The sequence below is a fragment of the Atractosteus spatula genome, chromosome 7 (genome assembly GCF_055471065.1).
Source record: "Atractosteus spatula isolate fAtrSpa1 chromosome 7, fAtrSpa1.hap1, whole genome shotgun sequence".
Lineage (NCBI taxonomy): Eukaryota > Metazoa > Chordata > Actinopteri > Semionotiformes > Lepisosteidae > Atractosteus > Atractosteus spatula.
Genome location: NC_142712.1, coordinates 57,326,155 through 57,344,153, shown reverse-complemented (window position 1 = coordinate 57,344,153; position 17,999 = coordinate 57,326,155). Strand labels below are relative to the sequence as shown.

Genomic DNA, 17,999 nt, shown 5'->3' with positions numbered 1-17,999 from the left:
CAGACAGATCGACAGCGGTCAGACCCACAGCACAGCACTGCTCACAGCTCTTCCCACTCTGGGACCTGGGGAATCCACTGAGCACGCTTCCTATTTGCTCTGGATAGTTTTCAGCACTACTTTCACATGGACAAGTATACAGTATTTGCATTGCATAATGAATCATTTCCACAACTGGAACTGGATTAGTCCCTAAAATAAAGCAAAGCAGTGAACAACTACGATCCTGAGCTTGAACCACAGTAGATCCCTGGGAGAGGAGTGGGGGGGGGGGGGGGGGGGGGTGCTGTACAGGGCGACCAATTCAGAGCTGCTCCTGTATATGTGAAAGCCCAGCAGCCTATAAAGTAATGCTTATGAATCCAGAATAGTTCATTCTGTTATTACTTTTAAAACCAGCGCTATTTGTTTTAAAAATGTATTTTTTAAACTACCTCTGAAGCCTCTTGCAATATCGCATAATGCACAAGGTGGCGAGAATATGGTCCTGCCTGTTACTAAAGTGGGCAGGGAAGGGAAAAGCAGGGAGCCGAGAGCCGTCAGTGTTAGTACAGTGCCCTTGTAAAGAAACCTACTTCGCAAATTAAGACAACACACACCTGGTCTCCTTGATTTTAAAAAAATTCCAACAGAGAAGCATAACCCAGTAGATCTCGTCTTCAAGGTACACATCAGCCGAGCCCCATTACTGTCAGAGGGTGGCTATCATTAACACAGGAGCTTATTTTCTGGGTATTCGGAAAATCTGTCTGGAAAAACACTTCTTAGTCTGAAGAGGATGTTTAAAGTGGACTTTACTGTATATTAGCAAACAGTTACTGTGGTTGTATGGAAAACAAAAATAAGTTTGTATTTCATTAGAAAGCTTACAAAGCAGAAGACCACATTTCCTGCACAGACACTATCATCTTGCTATCTAATTGCAGCAGTGAAGCAGTACTCCTTCTTGTAGACAATTTTTTGAACAATTCATGATTAGAACGGCAGAAAAAATGATCCTTTTCATACTCTTAATTCTGAATATAAACTTCTTTCTTCTGGAAAATGTTTTAGGGTTCCCAAATACAGATCAAACAAATACAAATCATTTGTTCCCTTACCTATTAAAATCATTAACAGAAATAAATGGCAAGGGTAAATGCACCTGGGTCTGTATAAACCAATTATGCTCTATAATGCTGCACAAACTGTGTATGTGCAATATATCATGACTATGATGCAATGAGTTATGCATGTGCAATAGAAATGATGTTTAATATTTTTCTTATGTATTTATATGCATAAATGCACAGAAGTGCTGTGCCCATATATGCCAGGGACCCGTGCAATACATTTATATTTATATTACATATCTATATTAACATCTATATTTATATTCATATGTGCAATATGAATTTTCTGCATACTGTTCTGTTCTAGTTTGTTCTTTGTGTGTCCTGGACTGTGAGTTACTCTTTTAGTGCACCCCTCACTGTACTGATTGTATTGTACTGTATTATTATTATTGTATCATTCGTTACACTGTGCCTTTTGTTGTCTGTGTTAAGCTGCTGTTGCACTGCAATTTCCCTCACAGGATCAATAAAGTATCTATCTAGCTATAAAAATGTCCCCTAAGGCACAATAAAAGTTTATCTTAATTTTTCCATGAAAAACAAGAACATTTTAATGTTTTACATTTTCCATCAAAAGCCCTTTTAGAACACAGACTACTGGCAGAGCTACTTGTACAGACAGCTACATTAAAAGCTAAGGAATGAATTAACAGAGAAGAGGCAAAGCTGTGAGCCGTAACAGTCCACTTAGCAGGATAAACTGAACTTTCTTTCCTGAAGTGCTCCTTTCAGATTTACACCAGTGACCCTGGTAGCTAAGATGCACACAGGCCAAACATTAAACATTATCTATGAATAGCTTCAACAGCAGATAATAAAGAAACTTTTAGTTTTCGTCTTTTCTATTGTGTTACATGTGTGTAAGGCTCAGTGCACACCTACTTGGCAGAAGAGCTGTGGAAGAAAGCTTGAAATGGGAAAACAATTCAATAAAAATATATTCCAACCCATTCTTTTGTTTTGGTTAATGTATAAGTGATATAAACCCAGCCTTAAAGTGTGAAACCCCTGTGCTGAAGTCTTTGTGCACCATGTGTACAATACCCAAGTAAAATGTCTACACTCATTTAAGAGGCTGCAATCACAGATCAGTTTCTCTTTAAAATACTTCTAGTAGTAGACAGGAATTGAGTTCTCTAAATAAATGACTAGCTTTAAAACCATTGTGAAATATTAAGGGTGTATTGTTACAGATCAAACAGCAAATTCTCACAAACTGTCAGACTACACAACTTTCCACATACTGTAAGAAAAGTGAAATGTATGTGAGCAAGAAATGTTCTTGCTACATTAAAGGGGGTTACTTATTAAAACGAGGTTCACTGCTCACTGCTGTAAAGTCAACAGCCTTGTTCAGTGCTGTGGTCAGAGTATATAAATATGACAGCCAAGCACATTTCCAGTTTGGTTAGCCTCAATGAGGTGGTCAAGTCCAAGGCCTTAAACAACGGCGCTGGTGACATTTTACTTCTGCTCTCTTAAGCATGTGTAATTTTTCAGAAGAGATACACAATCAGTTGAAATATAAATCATTTAGCTTCCTGGGTAAATACTCAGTATGTCAGCTGTATTACACTGTTCACGATATCAGGTTTTTGGACAGACCCTCTGCGCTTCAAAAAAATAAAACAGCACTTCTATTGAACAAATGAGCAAGTCTTTGATGTCCAGGTGGCATTTTTGCTACAAGCATATTATACTCAGTAGATATATTTACAGATACTTCTCCAGTTCTATAACTGAATAATTAAGTGGGAATAAGAAAATAAATTCACGATAATTCTTTCTTTTGTTTGTCCCCTAGTATTTTAATAATTTACTCTGTCAAAGGCTATGTGTGAATCCATCAAAATCATGGAAAACAAAACCACAGGGAAATAGAGGTGGAATCCACAGAGCCCATTAGATTTTTTCCATTAAGTCATTTTAGCTGTAAAGACAATGGCATCTACAAGGGACTTGACACACGTGAGACTTTCCAAATGATTTAGGAGTCCACGACCATTGTGAGAAATGCAATTCTATGCTCCCTTACCCATGTGTAAAAATAGCAGTGTTTAGTTCCTGTTGATAAAGACAACTTAGCAACGTCCAAGGTTTTGCTACAAGTGTGACAAAGAGAAGCGAGGAGTGATTCAAGCCCTAGTTGGGACTTAGTCCTAATGATTTCGTGAACAGCACAGTTCTCATTTATAAGGGACTTATGTGAGGGACTATGGGCTGAACCCTGCCAACGATCAGAGAACCTAGCCCTGTGATCTGCAAACTAGCACTGCAGACCCAGACCAAAAAGGGTGGTTTTTCATGGCAATCAAACTGTAATTATGTATGCTAATAAGAATCAGGATTTATATTTTATTAAATCCCTTTCCAGCAGTGAGCCTTTATAAATATACTCTTGTTAAATTATATTTGCTTTATATACGTGGATGACAATTTCTCTGACTCAGTACAATTATTTATAAATCAAATGTGCTTTATCTTCTGAATTATTGCCACAGGGCATGAGAATGCTGTCCCTTCAGATCATTAAAGCAGGATTTCACAGCCCGTTTGAATGTGCAGGAATGCACAGGATGACTAATGAAACTCACCCCCTCTACACTGGTCTCTGAAGTTCCACTCTAGAGAACTTTCTCATGGCTCATTTTGCAACCTGTTGACTGTATAACCCCATCCCATTATGGACTTAATACTCTTACAATAACCTTGACCTTCTAGGTGAATCATTAATACCAACACAGGGTCTGAAATGCTACTTTTCCTCATTACCTCATGTACCAGCTTACTTTTAAGGTATTCTTTATTATTCTATTCTGGTAATGGCAAAAATCATAAGTTCTTAAATGCATAAAATTGTAATATGCACTGTTGCAGAAAATATTAAGCCTACTTTTAGGCAGATTAAACCCAAGAAAATTGGTTTAGCTGTTTAAAAGCTCTTACAGGACAATGTTATTTGAATTTTAAGAAGTTTTAATGAATGCTTTGCTGTCTCTGCAACAGTGTTCTACTCTTCTCAGAGTGAACCCACTGAGAAAGTTCTGCTGTTTGGAAGTCACACTGATAACATGGTGACAGCTGTGATGTCAAGGCTGTGGTCAGATCAGCAGGGGCAAAATCCATTCTCACCGCTGTGTAAATATTCAAGGCCTATCCAAGGTAAAGCAATGTGCACTTTCTGCTTAAGAGCTGCAGTTAAACTTGTATAAAGAAAAACTGGCATCATTCCTGATCATTCAGAGGACAAACATCTTCGGCTCACGATTAGTGTTCAAAGCTGGCATGAAACAGATTAAGAACAGGGAAAGAGTGTGAACCATACCCTCATAACCACAGGAACACCCGAGCTGACAGCAGGATGTGCACTTACCCACTTTCTGAATAAGACATACTCTGTTTTTATTTTCCCTACAAGGAAAACTGTCATTAATGAATGAGAGGGGCATTCTGCCCACAGAGAAGAAGAGACACTGCAAGCACCTGCTTGTGTGTTAAGATCACCCCAATGTGTTTCTGAGATGTGTGGAATATATTTTACACTAAGATAACACCCATTAAACACCATCAGAGTCCAAACGTGTAAAATATGCGCCACTTGAATTAGATAAAACCAAAAGCATTTAAGTATACAGCAACAGATGGCAAAACCCATCTGATAGCAATATTGTTTTTCTTTTCTAAGCCACTTCACAGACTTTTGGGAAAAAAATATGACCTGTGATGTATGGATGAAACAACACTCAGGTTTCCTGATGGGATAATACTCTTTGGAGCAACATTTTACAGCCTGCAACCAGTGCTGCACATTTCCACGCTGCACTGGTTTCTTAAGCTCTTCAGTGGTAATTATCGATGCTCTTCACACATCCAAACACGTCTGGACTGTGACCCCAGTGAAACTGAGGGTGGGGGAGCTGGAGACCCCCTGAGAATGAGGTATTAAGGAATTAGACCTTTACCCTGTTCTGCTAGCAGTGCCGGCGTCTGAGGGCCGTGTCTGATGCAAGAGTGCTCGTCGTTCCTATGGCTTACCAGGGCAGACAGCGTGGAGAGTGACATGGTCGACCCTCCGCGTGCTGGTGAGGTGTCTCTGAGAGGTGCCAGCGAAGAGCAGGTAAAACTCTACATCTTCCTCATCGTCAAATCGGTCTTCGTCACACAGCTGCACAGTAAGGAGACATTCACCCTGCAGGGAAGGAAGGAGAGGGGTAAAAAAAGAGAGCAGCAGGTCTCTGAAGATCCTTTGTCGTGTCCCAGAACTCAGTTCCCAGTCCCAGGAATCACACACGGAGAACGTCTCTCACATACCAAAGGCAAACGGACAGGGGCACACGGACCCAGAGGTCACTCTCGCACAACAGTCAGCCTGAACTCTACCTGCAGCACTTTGGGAACTCAACATAAACATATCACACCAAAAAACATGCCCATTTCCAAATTCACCCTTGCATGTTCTCTAATACAGCGCATCTGCCGTTAACCCTCACCTTGTCTCAGCTTACAATTATTACAATCTTATTTACCTTTTCAAATTACTAACACGAGAGACAAACACTCCACCTATTCAAACAGGAAGTAACAATGACTGCTGCACTATAACACTTCACAATTAGCAAAAAGTTTTTCCCGGACATGAATATAGAATAGGAACAAGTTAAGGTTTATTCCATGCTCAAAAGAGAAGAAAGGAAACAACGTTTCAGCTGCGGAGCCTTCTTCAGCTGTGACATGCGGTGTTTCCTTTCTTCTCTTATCACTACTATTACTACATTACTATTAGTACTACTAAACAATTTTTTAAAGTATAATATAAAAAAATGTTTGAAGTAGCAGTCAATTATGACATTTCTAAGAAAAGCAGAAGCAGTGACTTGAGACTTCAGTTCAGACAAGATGCTGGGGTGTATCCATTCACCCAAACCACACACCTGTGAAACACACCCAGAGCAGAATCCTGTTGTTTTCAGCTTGTAGGTTCTTCATGTAAGACAATATGCTTTGTAAATAGATATTTTGAGTCATTAAAGACCTGTTAACTCACCAGCCATGAGCACAGTTAATGGATATTACAGATTACACCCACTTCATTGTTTTGCTCCCCCAATACCTCTGTTTTGAATATCATATGGTATTAACCTGCTTCACAAGTACACCTGCCAAAGCACAGTGAATGTGAAAATGCCTTTGTCAGACTCTGGTATCACACAAGGGACATATTGGCTTCTTTCCTATCCTATGTGGGAACGTACTGCTGTCAGATCCAATAAAAGCTTACTTGTCTAGCTCAGTCACATGAGGCACGAGGACCTGCAGCCTATCTTGTATCCATTTTTACCTTCCCTCCCGCAGTGTAATCACAGCGACCTTTTCAACCTTTCAGCATAGTGATCTGATCTCTGCCATTAAACAGTGCTGCAGGAGGAGTGTCTTACCAGGGCTGCCTTTGACTGTTTTTGTGTGGCTCCGCACAATGCCTCTAGTTGCAGGACTCATAAAACATACAATAAGCATAGTCTGTATTAATGTGTTATGCAAGAGCAGACAAACAATTCCCAATGAACCTGCAGGCTCTAACCCAGGGGCTCCAGTACCGGTCCTGGAGACCCACACACCTGCTGGCTTGTGATCCAGCCAAGCTCTCAGTTATACAACTGAAGTATTAATTGATTTAATAATAGAATTAATAGGGACTGTTTTCAGCTCTTCCGTTTGGCATTACCTTTTTAATGACTGGATTTCATAAGTAAAAAAAATTCCCCGTTGCAAATAGTCCAATCAGGCCAATCGTTAGTTCACTTTAGGCTTTGATTTAGGTATTTAAGCCGGGCTGGAATGAAAGCCAGCAGGATTGTGGGCCTCTAGGACCAGGACTGGGAACCCCTGCTCTAAACTGCTGTGAGCTGCAAAGCACAGAAAGGAACCAGAAAATCAGAACTTCATCCTGTGTTTTTGTGCTCTGGAAAGATTCCAATCTGCAAAATGAAGAATGCAGTCTTTGTTTCTCTGGAGAATTTATTCATGGCATTTTATGAACAGGTGTACCGATGGTGTTGAATACATCAGAATCTGACCTCATACAGTAACACGAGTGTTTTGAAATGGACATTAAACTGAAAAATTCAAGATTTAGTTGCTAACAGGAGGCACTTCTTCCCACAGAGCCCTGTAGGACTCTGGATCAATACTGCCGTTGCGGGACTGAAGCTGACTCCCATGGGATCCTTTACAAAATGGACACATGTCATTCGTGGATCGGGGTCTCCAACAGCAGTCCTGGAGTGTCATCTGTTAATTCAGCAAATTAGTAATTAAGAGAAATTCTTGTCTTTGAGGGCTGAAGACACCAATCACCTGCGACTGATCACAAGTAATTCCCAAAAGCAATTTAAAGATTACCTCTAAAACCTGTGGGGTTTAGAGCTGGAGGTGCCCGTGTTGAGCCATTAAACTAGAAACCAAATCAGTAACCTGGGTCTTGTTTCCCCGAGAGGCCCAATCTAAATACAAAAAAAACAAAACAGGTGGATGGAACCATTGTAAGTCCTTATATGAGCTGTCGCTGTAAAATCATGCTCCAGAGAACATCAAGACACAAGGCACTCGATCATCCATTAGCGCTGAAGAGAACACTCCATCCAGACTGCAATCAAATAAGACTATCTTGTGTAAAATGTGTCGCAGTTTAAACACTGCAGTGTTAATGTCAATTACTGTAATAAGTCATTCATAAGCTGTAAGAATGGAGCATACTCAATGAGAGAAATTATTTCCATACTAAGTCGATTTGAAAACGCTTCAATTTAGCAATATAAATGTTAACAATAACATTCATATCTGCCTAATTATGTTGTGGAACCTTCCTTGTTAAATGAGCACACAAAAAGCAGTGATCTGTTTTCATAAAAGCATATATATAACTCAACCTCTAACACATGACTGTTTACTTCAGGCCAAGTGTTTGCACCTGCTCTTCTGAGAACATTGTATTTTCTCACTCCTTCCTTGCCAAGGCTGTATAGATGTGGCAGCACTCAGCATACTGTATATAAGGTCACAATTGAATTTAACCTGATTTATGCAATGGGTTCACAGAAATGCTAACCAAGACATGATCCAATGGAATAGCTACAAATAATGAAGCCTGAAAGGAAACAGATAAGATACAAGACAGCTACGCTTCCTGCTTTGGCTATAATTATTTATAGTTTATTTAAGGGCCAGTTCAATCCAAACCTGAGCAGGGCTCTTGTTTTTTCCATAGATCTTAAAATAATTCCTGCCTTATCTAATGTGTCATGACCCAGGAGTCACTGGGGGAAGAAATGACCCAGTCCAGCTGAGAGCTCCTGCCAACAAAAGTGCCCCTCCCAGCGCAGCCCCTGTGAAACAACAAGATCGCACAATCGACCAGACAAAGAGCAGTGAAACAGGCAGACTGCACCAGCCTTATACATGTACGCCCCCCAGGACGGATACGATTCCCACAGATCTGATTCTAAGAATTCGGTTTGGTTTGCACCGTTTACAAAAGCCACATCCTCTTTCAGCAAACACTGGACAGCTGGTTCACCGGTGGATGGCAACTGGTCCGAATGGATATGCCCGCTAATTGAAACTGAAGGTGGCTCAATTAAAATAACATTCTGAAATAAGTAGTCCCTACCACAGCCCTCAGACAGCTAGGACAACAAGACACTCTACAGTATGTGAGTGGACCACAAACTGATTCCCTTTAATGTTTAAGAGGCTGCTATTTACATAGATAGCGTGCAATTTTAACATTTACGACATTACTTAAGGTTTAATTGACAAAAAAAACACTCACCTCCCGATTTTATCTAGTCACTTAGCGATACAGTTAAATGCAGCAAAGGAAATTAGCAAGATTTCCATTCTGTGGTATCTCTGGGTTTTCTGAACTGCTTACTCTGGTAGAAGTTCAGATGATGCAAAAGACAGCTACAGTGTACTTAATTTTAACAAATGACTGCAACCACTGCAGAGCAGCAACGATGTAAATATACTTGATGCAGAGTAACAAAAATGAACTATCCCTGCCCCAGCAGCGGATCCTATGAATTTGTCAGAAGCTCTTGAAACTTGAAAAGGCTCAAAGTGCGGACCAATGGGAGTCTTAGAGATCACCCTGAGAGTCATTTCAAATCTGCATTTCCTTATACATAAGTCCTACACAATAAAAAGTTGAGGACCCTTTTTTGAAGGAGTTCAGGAACATCAATCATTCTCCTCCCGGCAGAAGACCGACCCCGTCACCATACCTTTGGGAGAAGGTCTGCAGAAGAGCTGACCTGAGAACCCAGCTTTCAGTAAATGGGGGGCTCTGTTAATGCAGATGTGCTGCTCTGGGCATCTAATTGAAGCTCCGACAGCAACACCACTAATTCAATTAGGGGGATATCAGGGTTAAACACTGGGGCCAGTGATACCCTTGTGTGGCACTAGATGTCAAAACAAGTTGGCTTTACAGAACAAAGAGCCATGTTACAGGCTGGCTCCCCGATACCAAGTATTCATTAACTACAAGAGTCCCTCATGCTTACCCCTACAGAGGACAAGGAGGCCAGGGGACGTCATTTTTGGAAAACAATTTTTACTTGTTTCATTTAACGCAGCATTATCATTGGCTCTGATATTAATTAGCCAATCCAAGACGGAAAAGTGGAAGGAAAGAGATTCTGGCAGGTTACCCTTGCCTGAGTACACTTTCCAATCTGCCTCTTATCTGTTTTTTTAGAAACGACTTATCCTGTCCATGAGCTAAACAAACCTGTTGCCAGCAGAGCAAGTTTAAAAGTGCAAATTCAAGTGATCTGCAATTCAGAGATCAATAACTATCAACTCTAGAATCCTTTGTGAAGTAAAAACAACAGACGGGTCACGTAACTTTGGAGCAAGAGTGTCCAACACTAGTCCTAGAGAGCCACAGCTCTCCGCATCCTCGCTCCAACTCGACCTGTTCAAGTGGGCTTTTTTCCTGGTAACTGGCTTAAAGAGACTCATTACCATCAGCTGGAATGTAGTCCTTCGGGGCCCAAAATAGGAAGCCCCTGTACTAGAAACAAATTTTAATGAAACCTACTGCCAACAACTTTACAAAACATTGTGAAGATGAAAGAACTCGACGCTCTCTTGAAGAAAGCGACAGAATGGAACAACACTGAACTGAAGATGAAGCAGACAAGCAGCAGGACCTAGAGCCTGGCCATGTGGACTGAACAGGCTCTGAGAGACGTGCATGCAGCAGTCTGATTTCACCACAAGCACAGAAGTGCTGTGGAATTACTGGGCAACATGATGTTAGGAGGTGTTCTTCAACTGTCAGGATTCTGTAAATGCCAAACAAGTTACATTTAGACACAAAAGGGAAAATCCTCTCTGTTATTTGACCAACCAGGGATGAATCACATTTTACTGAGGCACATTATGGCTTGCATCATCATATTCTGTGACTTAAGAATTGTTAGGGGCTGGTAGTCTAATTTCTGAAAATTACAATTCCTGTCATTCAGGTGTACAGAATGGAATTGGGATACACTCCCATCTATATCTGTTTGGCATTAACTGGTAACCTATTAAGAGTCATATAGAAAGAAATAAGGCAACAACCACTCAATAAACAAGATGAAGAAAAAAACAGTCATGTCTGTTTGCTAAATGTCTTCGCAACAACAAACCTGCGGTAGAGGATTTCTGAAACTGAAGACAAAGTGCAGAAACAGGTCAAAAGGATCTAATCAGACAAACAGTTCAATTACAGAGATCGATAATCCTCACTGATTGAGAGCTCAGGTGCATTGGAAATCGAAAGACACGGGGGCTCTCCAGGACCTGTGCTGCAAGCCCCTGCTCTGTGACACATGAGGAACAAGCGGTGCAATGGTGAGTCTCTACCCAGGAGCTACTCAGTGCAGGAAAAGCCATTTTCTTTTACCTCCAGCAAAAACAGAAGTAGCAGAACCCCCTTACTAAATCCGTGATTTTTGACAGAAAAAAACGTTTTTTTTAAAAACTCCTTTGTTTAAAAAGGTCAAAATTTTAAAAGGTAAAAGGGACATTTGGGGTCTAATTCTACATCCATGTCAGTTTTCAGTTCGGCAGAGCAGGGAGAACTAAATAAAAATAGACTGGGTGTCAATGGCAGGTCCTCACAATTGCAGGAATGTGTGCTGTGCGTGTGCTCCAAGCTTCTTTCTGCAGGGACAGCTGCACACAGTCACTCACACAGCCCAGAAATCTTCAAGGGCAGCCTCCAAGGTCAGACTTAAGCCTCAGCACACCGCCTACAATATCATCCCCCTCGGTACGCAAACTTTAAGAACTTGTGGGAGAGCATGTTTTCTCCAACTGATTCAACACCCTGGCAATTTATTCCTCTGTGACCTGTCTGAGGGTTGTCCGAGTACAACAAGCCACTATAACCACTGTCGTGAGGCGCATCCTGACTGTTTGTCCGAGCGGAGCTGCTGCCCAGCTCACAGGAACATGTGATCGAGTAGAGATCTTTCAAAAGGAATAAACAAGACGTGCCACATGGAGCTCAGCCACCACCTTATACAGAGAGGCTGAAGGGTCAACATTGTCGTTTTTCTAAAATACACAGAAGTGAGATGCAAAAACGATACTAGTTAAGTACTTCTAGCAAAGTCATATCAAAGTTTCCGAGGAATGACTGGTGAATCAAAGGAGCTACACAATAATTTTTTGAAAAAAGCTTGAAGAGTCTCCAGTCAACCTTAGTATTATTGGTGTTAGCATCACACACACACACACACATCTAAGTGGGAAGTCAGTTTCTGTGTGTAAGAGCCTCACTTGAACACTTCAGAGCACAGAACGCTGTATATGTAGAGCACAAAGGCCCCAGGAGATGAAGCTATAATACAGAAGGGATGTGGCACTGGGCAGAGCTTGGAATGTAGAATGCCGACAACATCCCTCCTCTTCACACCCCTTCCGAAGCTCTGAATGCCAGCTCGGAGCTCACAGAGATCATATTACAGAGGCAGAGTGCTATGGGATTAAAAAGGAACAAGAAAAAAACATGCAATGTTTCAGCTGTTGAACCTTCTACAGGTGTCCACTCAAACCCCTATGGGATTAGCCCAGCAGACACCAGCTGAAAGTGTCCCTTCCACAAGTGCAAAGGAAGCAGCTTCATTTTCGTCATGCTATTTTTGTTCAATATAAAACTCCACCTGAGTTTATTGTGTAGTCTATCATTTGCTTGACATAAAAAGCAATAGTCCCTTCAATATCATATTTTTTGGCACGGCTGTAAGTCGTCATTTTACAGAGATCAGACAGGAAAAGAAAAGCAAAACAGAAACACATGTGCAAATATAAACAAGCTGTGGTGAAGAACTGCTTATGACAATGAAAGCCCACATCAGCATTGCGCAACGACTTGACTTGCACATGCTCAGCAAGAGAAAATCCACACACATGGGGCACAGGAAGCAGACTGTAAAGCGAATTAAAAGGTTTTCTAAATATACAACACTGATGTGTCCTTTAGCATGAAATTTTTTAGTCACCAGCTTCCTCATATATATATATTATAAATATATAAAGCTTTTTGCTTAAGAAATGATAATACAGATCACAAGAAATATTACAAAAGGGATGTGACTACTTAGCCCGTATGGTCATAGCTTGATGATCTAAGAATCCTATTAGATTGTTTCTTAAAGAGGCTGTCAGCTCCAACAACAGAGTTAGGGGGTTTTGGAGACAGCTTTCTGCCCTGAATGCTCTAAAATTGTATTTCTCTTTGTCACCTGTGTTAACGTTTCTTTAGAATTTTGAACACTTCCACGCAACTGGAAGATTCTCAGTGCCTAAAGACCAGTCATTTATCCCATTGTGCTCCTATCCACTACCTCCACAGACGCAATCTCTCTCTTGGAGCGTGGTGTAGCAGCTTATTCTATTAGCTCAATGAGATATCCGTCTCACAACAGTAATGTGGATGATTTCACGAACAGCACAAGCTTTCTTAGAACACATTTTTTCAATGCTTTTTAAATCTACATATTTCACTTTTCCAAATGTAGTGCTCATGTACACCACTGATCTGTAAAAAGCAGCAACACCTGTAAAGGTCTACCGAGGTTTATATATTGATGAAGACAATGACCAGTCACCTATCTGCGCAGTCAGGAAGCCACTTATTCCTAGTAAGAATCACAACATCCCGGAGCATATACCAGAAAACGGGACACGAGGTGGGATGCCAGTCCATCACAGGACGCACACATTCACTGTACATACACAAGCACACAGGTACCATTCAGAGACACCAGCTGACCTAAGGAGCACATCTTCGGGAGGCAGGAGGAAACTGGAGCTCCCAGTTGAAACTAATGCACACAGAGGGAGATCAAGAGAACCCCACACAGAAGACACCCTAGTCCGCAATCGAACCCAGGACCCAAGAGCTATGTGGGAATACCACTAACAGAAAGGCCTCAGGAACACCCTAATTCTGTTGTCATGTAGTTAAAAAACATAAACTGCTATTATTGCCTGCAGTAAATCCCACGTCTGTAGTGTACCGTGTATATCTTTTAATTGCTCAGGTATGATAGTTGTCGAGAGTTCTCTAACATTTAAAAACTATGAAAAGAGGGTTCTTGCAAGAAACATCAAAAGCCACTGCTGCGGGGCACGCTGCAATGTAAATACCTATTTGCTTTGAAAAAGTATAATTGCTCAGTGTCTGAATGCCTTGTGAATTTCCTGTGCATCTGTGGGCTTGCACTGCATATTAAATCTGTTTTTGTTTTCTTCTACAGACCCTAACTGGGGTGCATCTGCACAGCTGGCACCCTCTCTTGGCTTTGGAGATACAGGGAGGCTGGCTTGTGAAATCAGACCTTGCCCGCACACCCGGTTCTGTCCCCACCCTTTCTCCCGTTTCAAAGAGAGTGTGTCTGCGCATCACCGCCCGGTGAGCCCAACTACACTGCGCCGCTATCAAGGCACCGGATTAACCAGCTACAGTTCCCTATTCTTTATTTTCTTCATTCACTGCAAACCCGGGTCATAAGGACAGCCCTTCTCTTGTCCTGGTCAAGCTCTGAGGCAATTCAATGGATTGAAATCATGCTTGATTGCGTCATGGCTGCCCACTGCACCCGTCACGTTTCTACAACTCCCATAACCCCCTTCTGATGTGTATACAGGCAAGTGCCTGACTAACAGCCTAGCTGATTTCTAGTTGAACGTTTAAAATCTACCCATTAAACAAGAGCAATAAAATTTGTACCTCAGATGTATAATCAATTAATGCCAAGAATCCTACCCCTGGATTGTCTCAAGAATACTTTAATAAATCCCCTGAGTCACAGTGAGCTACTCTGTATTAAGGAAAAGCATCTTACAGTAGATTTACCACACCACACTGAAGAGGGACCAATTGCAACAGGTCCAGAAGCAGACAGCTGGTATTTGGGTTTCCCTAGATGTAAAAGACCACTGTCCTGCAGTATGATCCTTCTGAGCAGGGACTGGAACAGTGGGATGAAAGATATGGTGATCTTCAGGGGACAGGAGATTAACTGAGATCACATTTGAGTTAGATAAAACTTGGATCTAATTCTCAGATTCTTCAATTCAAACCCAACGTTGTCAGAGCAGAGAGAGGCCGTTTCTAACGCAGGAGATGCCTCTGCATTTGCTTCATAGCAGCTACAGTGCCTCAGCCCTCTTTAAAAGCCTGTCTGCACTGTCTTCAGAAAAATCTAATAACACAGTCGTGTCTTATTCAGGCTGGCAGCCCTTTCACTCATGGGTACATCATGACCTCATAAATTAAATTAAATGTGTGAAGGATGCAGGAAGCAAAGAGTAAATATTTATTGCAGTATCTGTGCAACCAGGATAAATACTACCTCTTGAAAAGCTATAAGGTATTTACAAGTTGGTTTCTCTCTGCCTAGGAGAGAATCTGTGTTTTTGAACAAGGGCTTTCTTTTTCCCCACTGTAGTATTTGAGCTGTACATAGGACAAGAGCTGACTCTTCAAGAACAGGACAAGACTTTTAACTTAAATATTAAAATCCCCTGCTAGCTTCTGCATCTCAATTACAGGCACAACTGAATGAAAGGAGACATAAAAAAAGAAGCCATAAAAGGGCCCAACACAAAGATATACAGAATATTTGGTTCCTTAAAGGATCTAACAAAGCTAAGGAATAAACAGAATAAAACCACCCACAATAAAATGAAAGTTTATGAAAAATATACAGAAAAATAAATCTATACTTACATATAATGGAGCTTGCTGTGGATTAAGTTTCATGACACTGGACACTGAAATGACAAAAAGAAAATACAATCAGCGTAATGTATATGACGTATTAAAAATTCAGTTCTACCGACTCAAAGCATGAAAACTGCTATACATTTTACTGTCACTCAAGAGTGCTGATGAACATTTCACCCCTGAAAGGTCCAGCTTTGCTGAGCAAGGTCACATCTGTGGTGTAGCGCCTCTGTGGCTGAGGATCTGTGCCTGTGGCTGGAAGGTTGCCGGTTCGTATCCCGCGGCCGGCAGAGGAATCCTTCTCTGTTGGGCCCCTGAGCAAGGCCCTCAACCCCATCTGCTCCAGGGGTGCTGTATACAGTAAATGGCTGACCCTGCGCTCTGATCCCAAGCTTCTCTCCCTGTCTGTGTGTCTCATGGAGAGCAAGTTGGGGTACGCGAAAAGACAAATTCCTAATACAAGAAATTGTATATGGCTAATAAAGTGATCTTATCATCTGATGTGTCCAGCAATGAATGAGTCTCCGAGCGGAGCCTTCTCTTGTCCTGTCCTTGTTAAACACCATGGCAACTCAGAGCCGAGTTCAGTCAAGCCATTAAACCAGCAAACTGAGCTTAATAACTGTTATTACGAGTTCCAGCAGCCCAGTCCTTCCGGATTAATCACGTAATAATCTTTTTTAAAGAAAACAAACAGCTATATTACGGGCACTACAGTTCACTTAGGCTGGGTATAATTACTGTGCATCTGAAAATTCTAATCTTACTTCTGATATTACACAATTACATTTACTTTTTGATCGTTACCAATAACCCCTTGGTGAAAAGCTCTGCAGTGGTTCACTTCAAAAGACCGAGCGGTTTCGGCTGCTAAAGTTGTAAATGAGCAGCAACCAAAAGAGCTGCCGATCCCTACTGCAATATTGCAGGCTAGAAGCCTTCCTTGCTATTCTCACGCCTCCAGTCTTCCAGTGACTCCCCACAGGGCTGCACACACTTCCAAACCCCAGATCCTCACCTCCGCTAGCACCGCACCAAGGCCCAGATTCCTCAGAATAACAACTGGGAGGTTTATTTGGAAAAACTCAACCTCTGCAGAAATGTAGTTCATACTGAAAACATCAGCTATACCCCATTTAATATAATCATCATGACTTCAGTCGCATCAATCCAGCCCTTTTTCCCTCCACCAACACGAGCCCAGAGCTTAAAGAGTGTCATTTAGGTTTATTTCTTGTTTTTTCTTTCCAAAGCAGAATGTCCCCCTGCGGTTTGCAGAAGTCATGCGAAAGGGATGACTGTCAGAAACACATGTTGCTGGGCTACAGACAATGACACCTGAAATAAAAATCTCTTACTGGGTAGGGCCTACGCAGTACTTTCACAGATGAACTGTCGCTAGCCTACAACCCAACACAGTTCACTGCAAGCAGCAGCACTTGGAAAATTAGCTCGTCCACAACTTTCTTTGATCAGCAGAAATCACAATGCAGTCATATCAAAAATACCCAAATTCAATAAATAAAAAGGCATTAAATGACCCCTGTATACAAAATCAGAAAGCCTCTAATTCCTGGCAAGCATCACAGCAACACAGTCTATCCCAGAATCACAGAGCGCAGGGCCCTACTCCACCCCAGACAGGACACGAGTCCATCGAAGGGTACAACGCACAGGAACACTTTAAGAACACCAACTAGCCCATGGAGAAAACTCTTGTGGACACAGAGACAAGACACCTCAAGCTAGAATTGAACCCTGCACTCATATGCTGTGAGCCAACTGTACTGCCCACTTTAAAACTATATATAGCAAAATCAAGCCTTTTGTTCAGTTGCTCCAATAAAAGATACAGCATAGCTTCAACAAACAGTTCTGGGAAAGCGACACCTCTGTCACTGTAAAGGCTTGTAAAAGTCAGAATTGCCTAAGAATGTACTGCAGTCATTAAGACAATGTTAAGAACCCACAAAAACTTCTACTTCTGCATTCAGATTTGGTATTTTTCTGACTCATTTCAATTTTTTTTAAAAAACGGATTCTATATACTCTGGAGAAAACAAAGACGACAATCGGATAAACATTAAAATGTACATAATATAGACACAGATGTACAGTTGCAGACATGTTTAGCATGCTGCATTTGGAACAAGGTTATTCACTATAATTGTTTTTTTAAAGCATACTTTGTCAATGATACCTTTTCATATCAGGCTTGTTGTCATTCATGCTAGCAACTGTAATTAAGTTGTTCTAGGTATAGTTTAGGATACAGTGTGTAAATACTTCTGCCTGCAGCTGTAAATTAACAGAAAGGCTGTTGGGTTGATCATCTTCCTGCTGTGGCTTGTCAATTTCAAATCTACAGTCCTGTTCCATGCACAGCGAGGTGCAGTCTGTATGCAGAAGCAGCTGTATCCTGTCAGACTGTGTCATACAGCGTGCCACATCTGCACTGGTTTATTTTAAAATGGTAAACCAAGCCAAGCGAGACGCACTGCAGCCCTGCACCTCTTCCCCTTGGTTCCGGACCACAGACTGAGCTCCACTGTGAGCAGCAGGCATGCAAGCTTACTGCTTACCTGACATTAGAC

At 41.5% G+C, this 17,999-nt stretch overlaps 1 protein-coding gene across 7 annotated transcripts in view; it reads right to left on the bottom strand.

The window, feature by feature from the left end:
• Positions 1–17,999, bottom strand: part of LOC148831487 (A-kinase anchor protein 13-like) — a 119,237-nt gene that overhangs the window by 76,068 nt on the left and 25,170 nt on the right. For all 7 annotated transcript variants that reach the window (XM_088920421.1, XM_088920425.1, XM_088920423.1 and 4 more), the window contains 2 exons: positions 15,409–15,452; positions 5,151–5,304 (listed from right to left, as the gene is read on the bottom strand). In XM_088920421.1, the coding sequence (XP_088776547.1) occupies positions 5,151–5,304; positions 15,409–15,441 (187 nt within the window). In that variant the 5' untranslated portion in view covers positions 15,442–15,452. The remainder of the gene's footprint in view (positions 1–5,150; positions 5,305–15,408; positions 15,453–17,999) is intronic.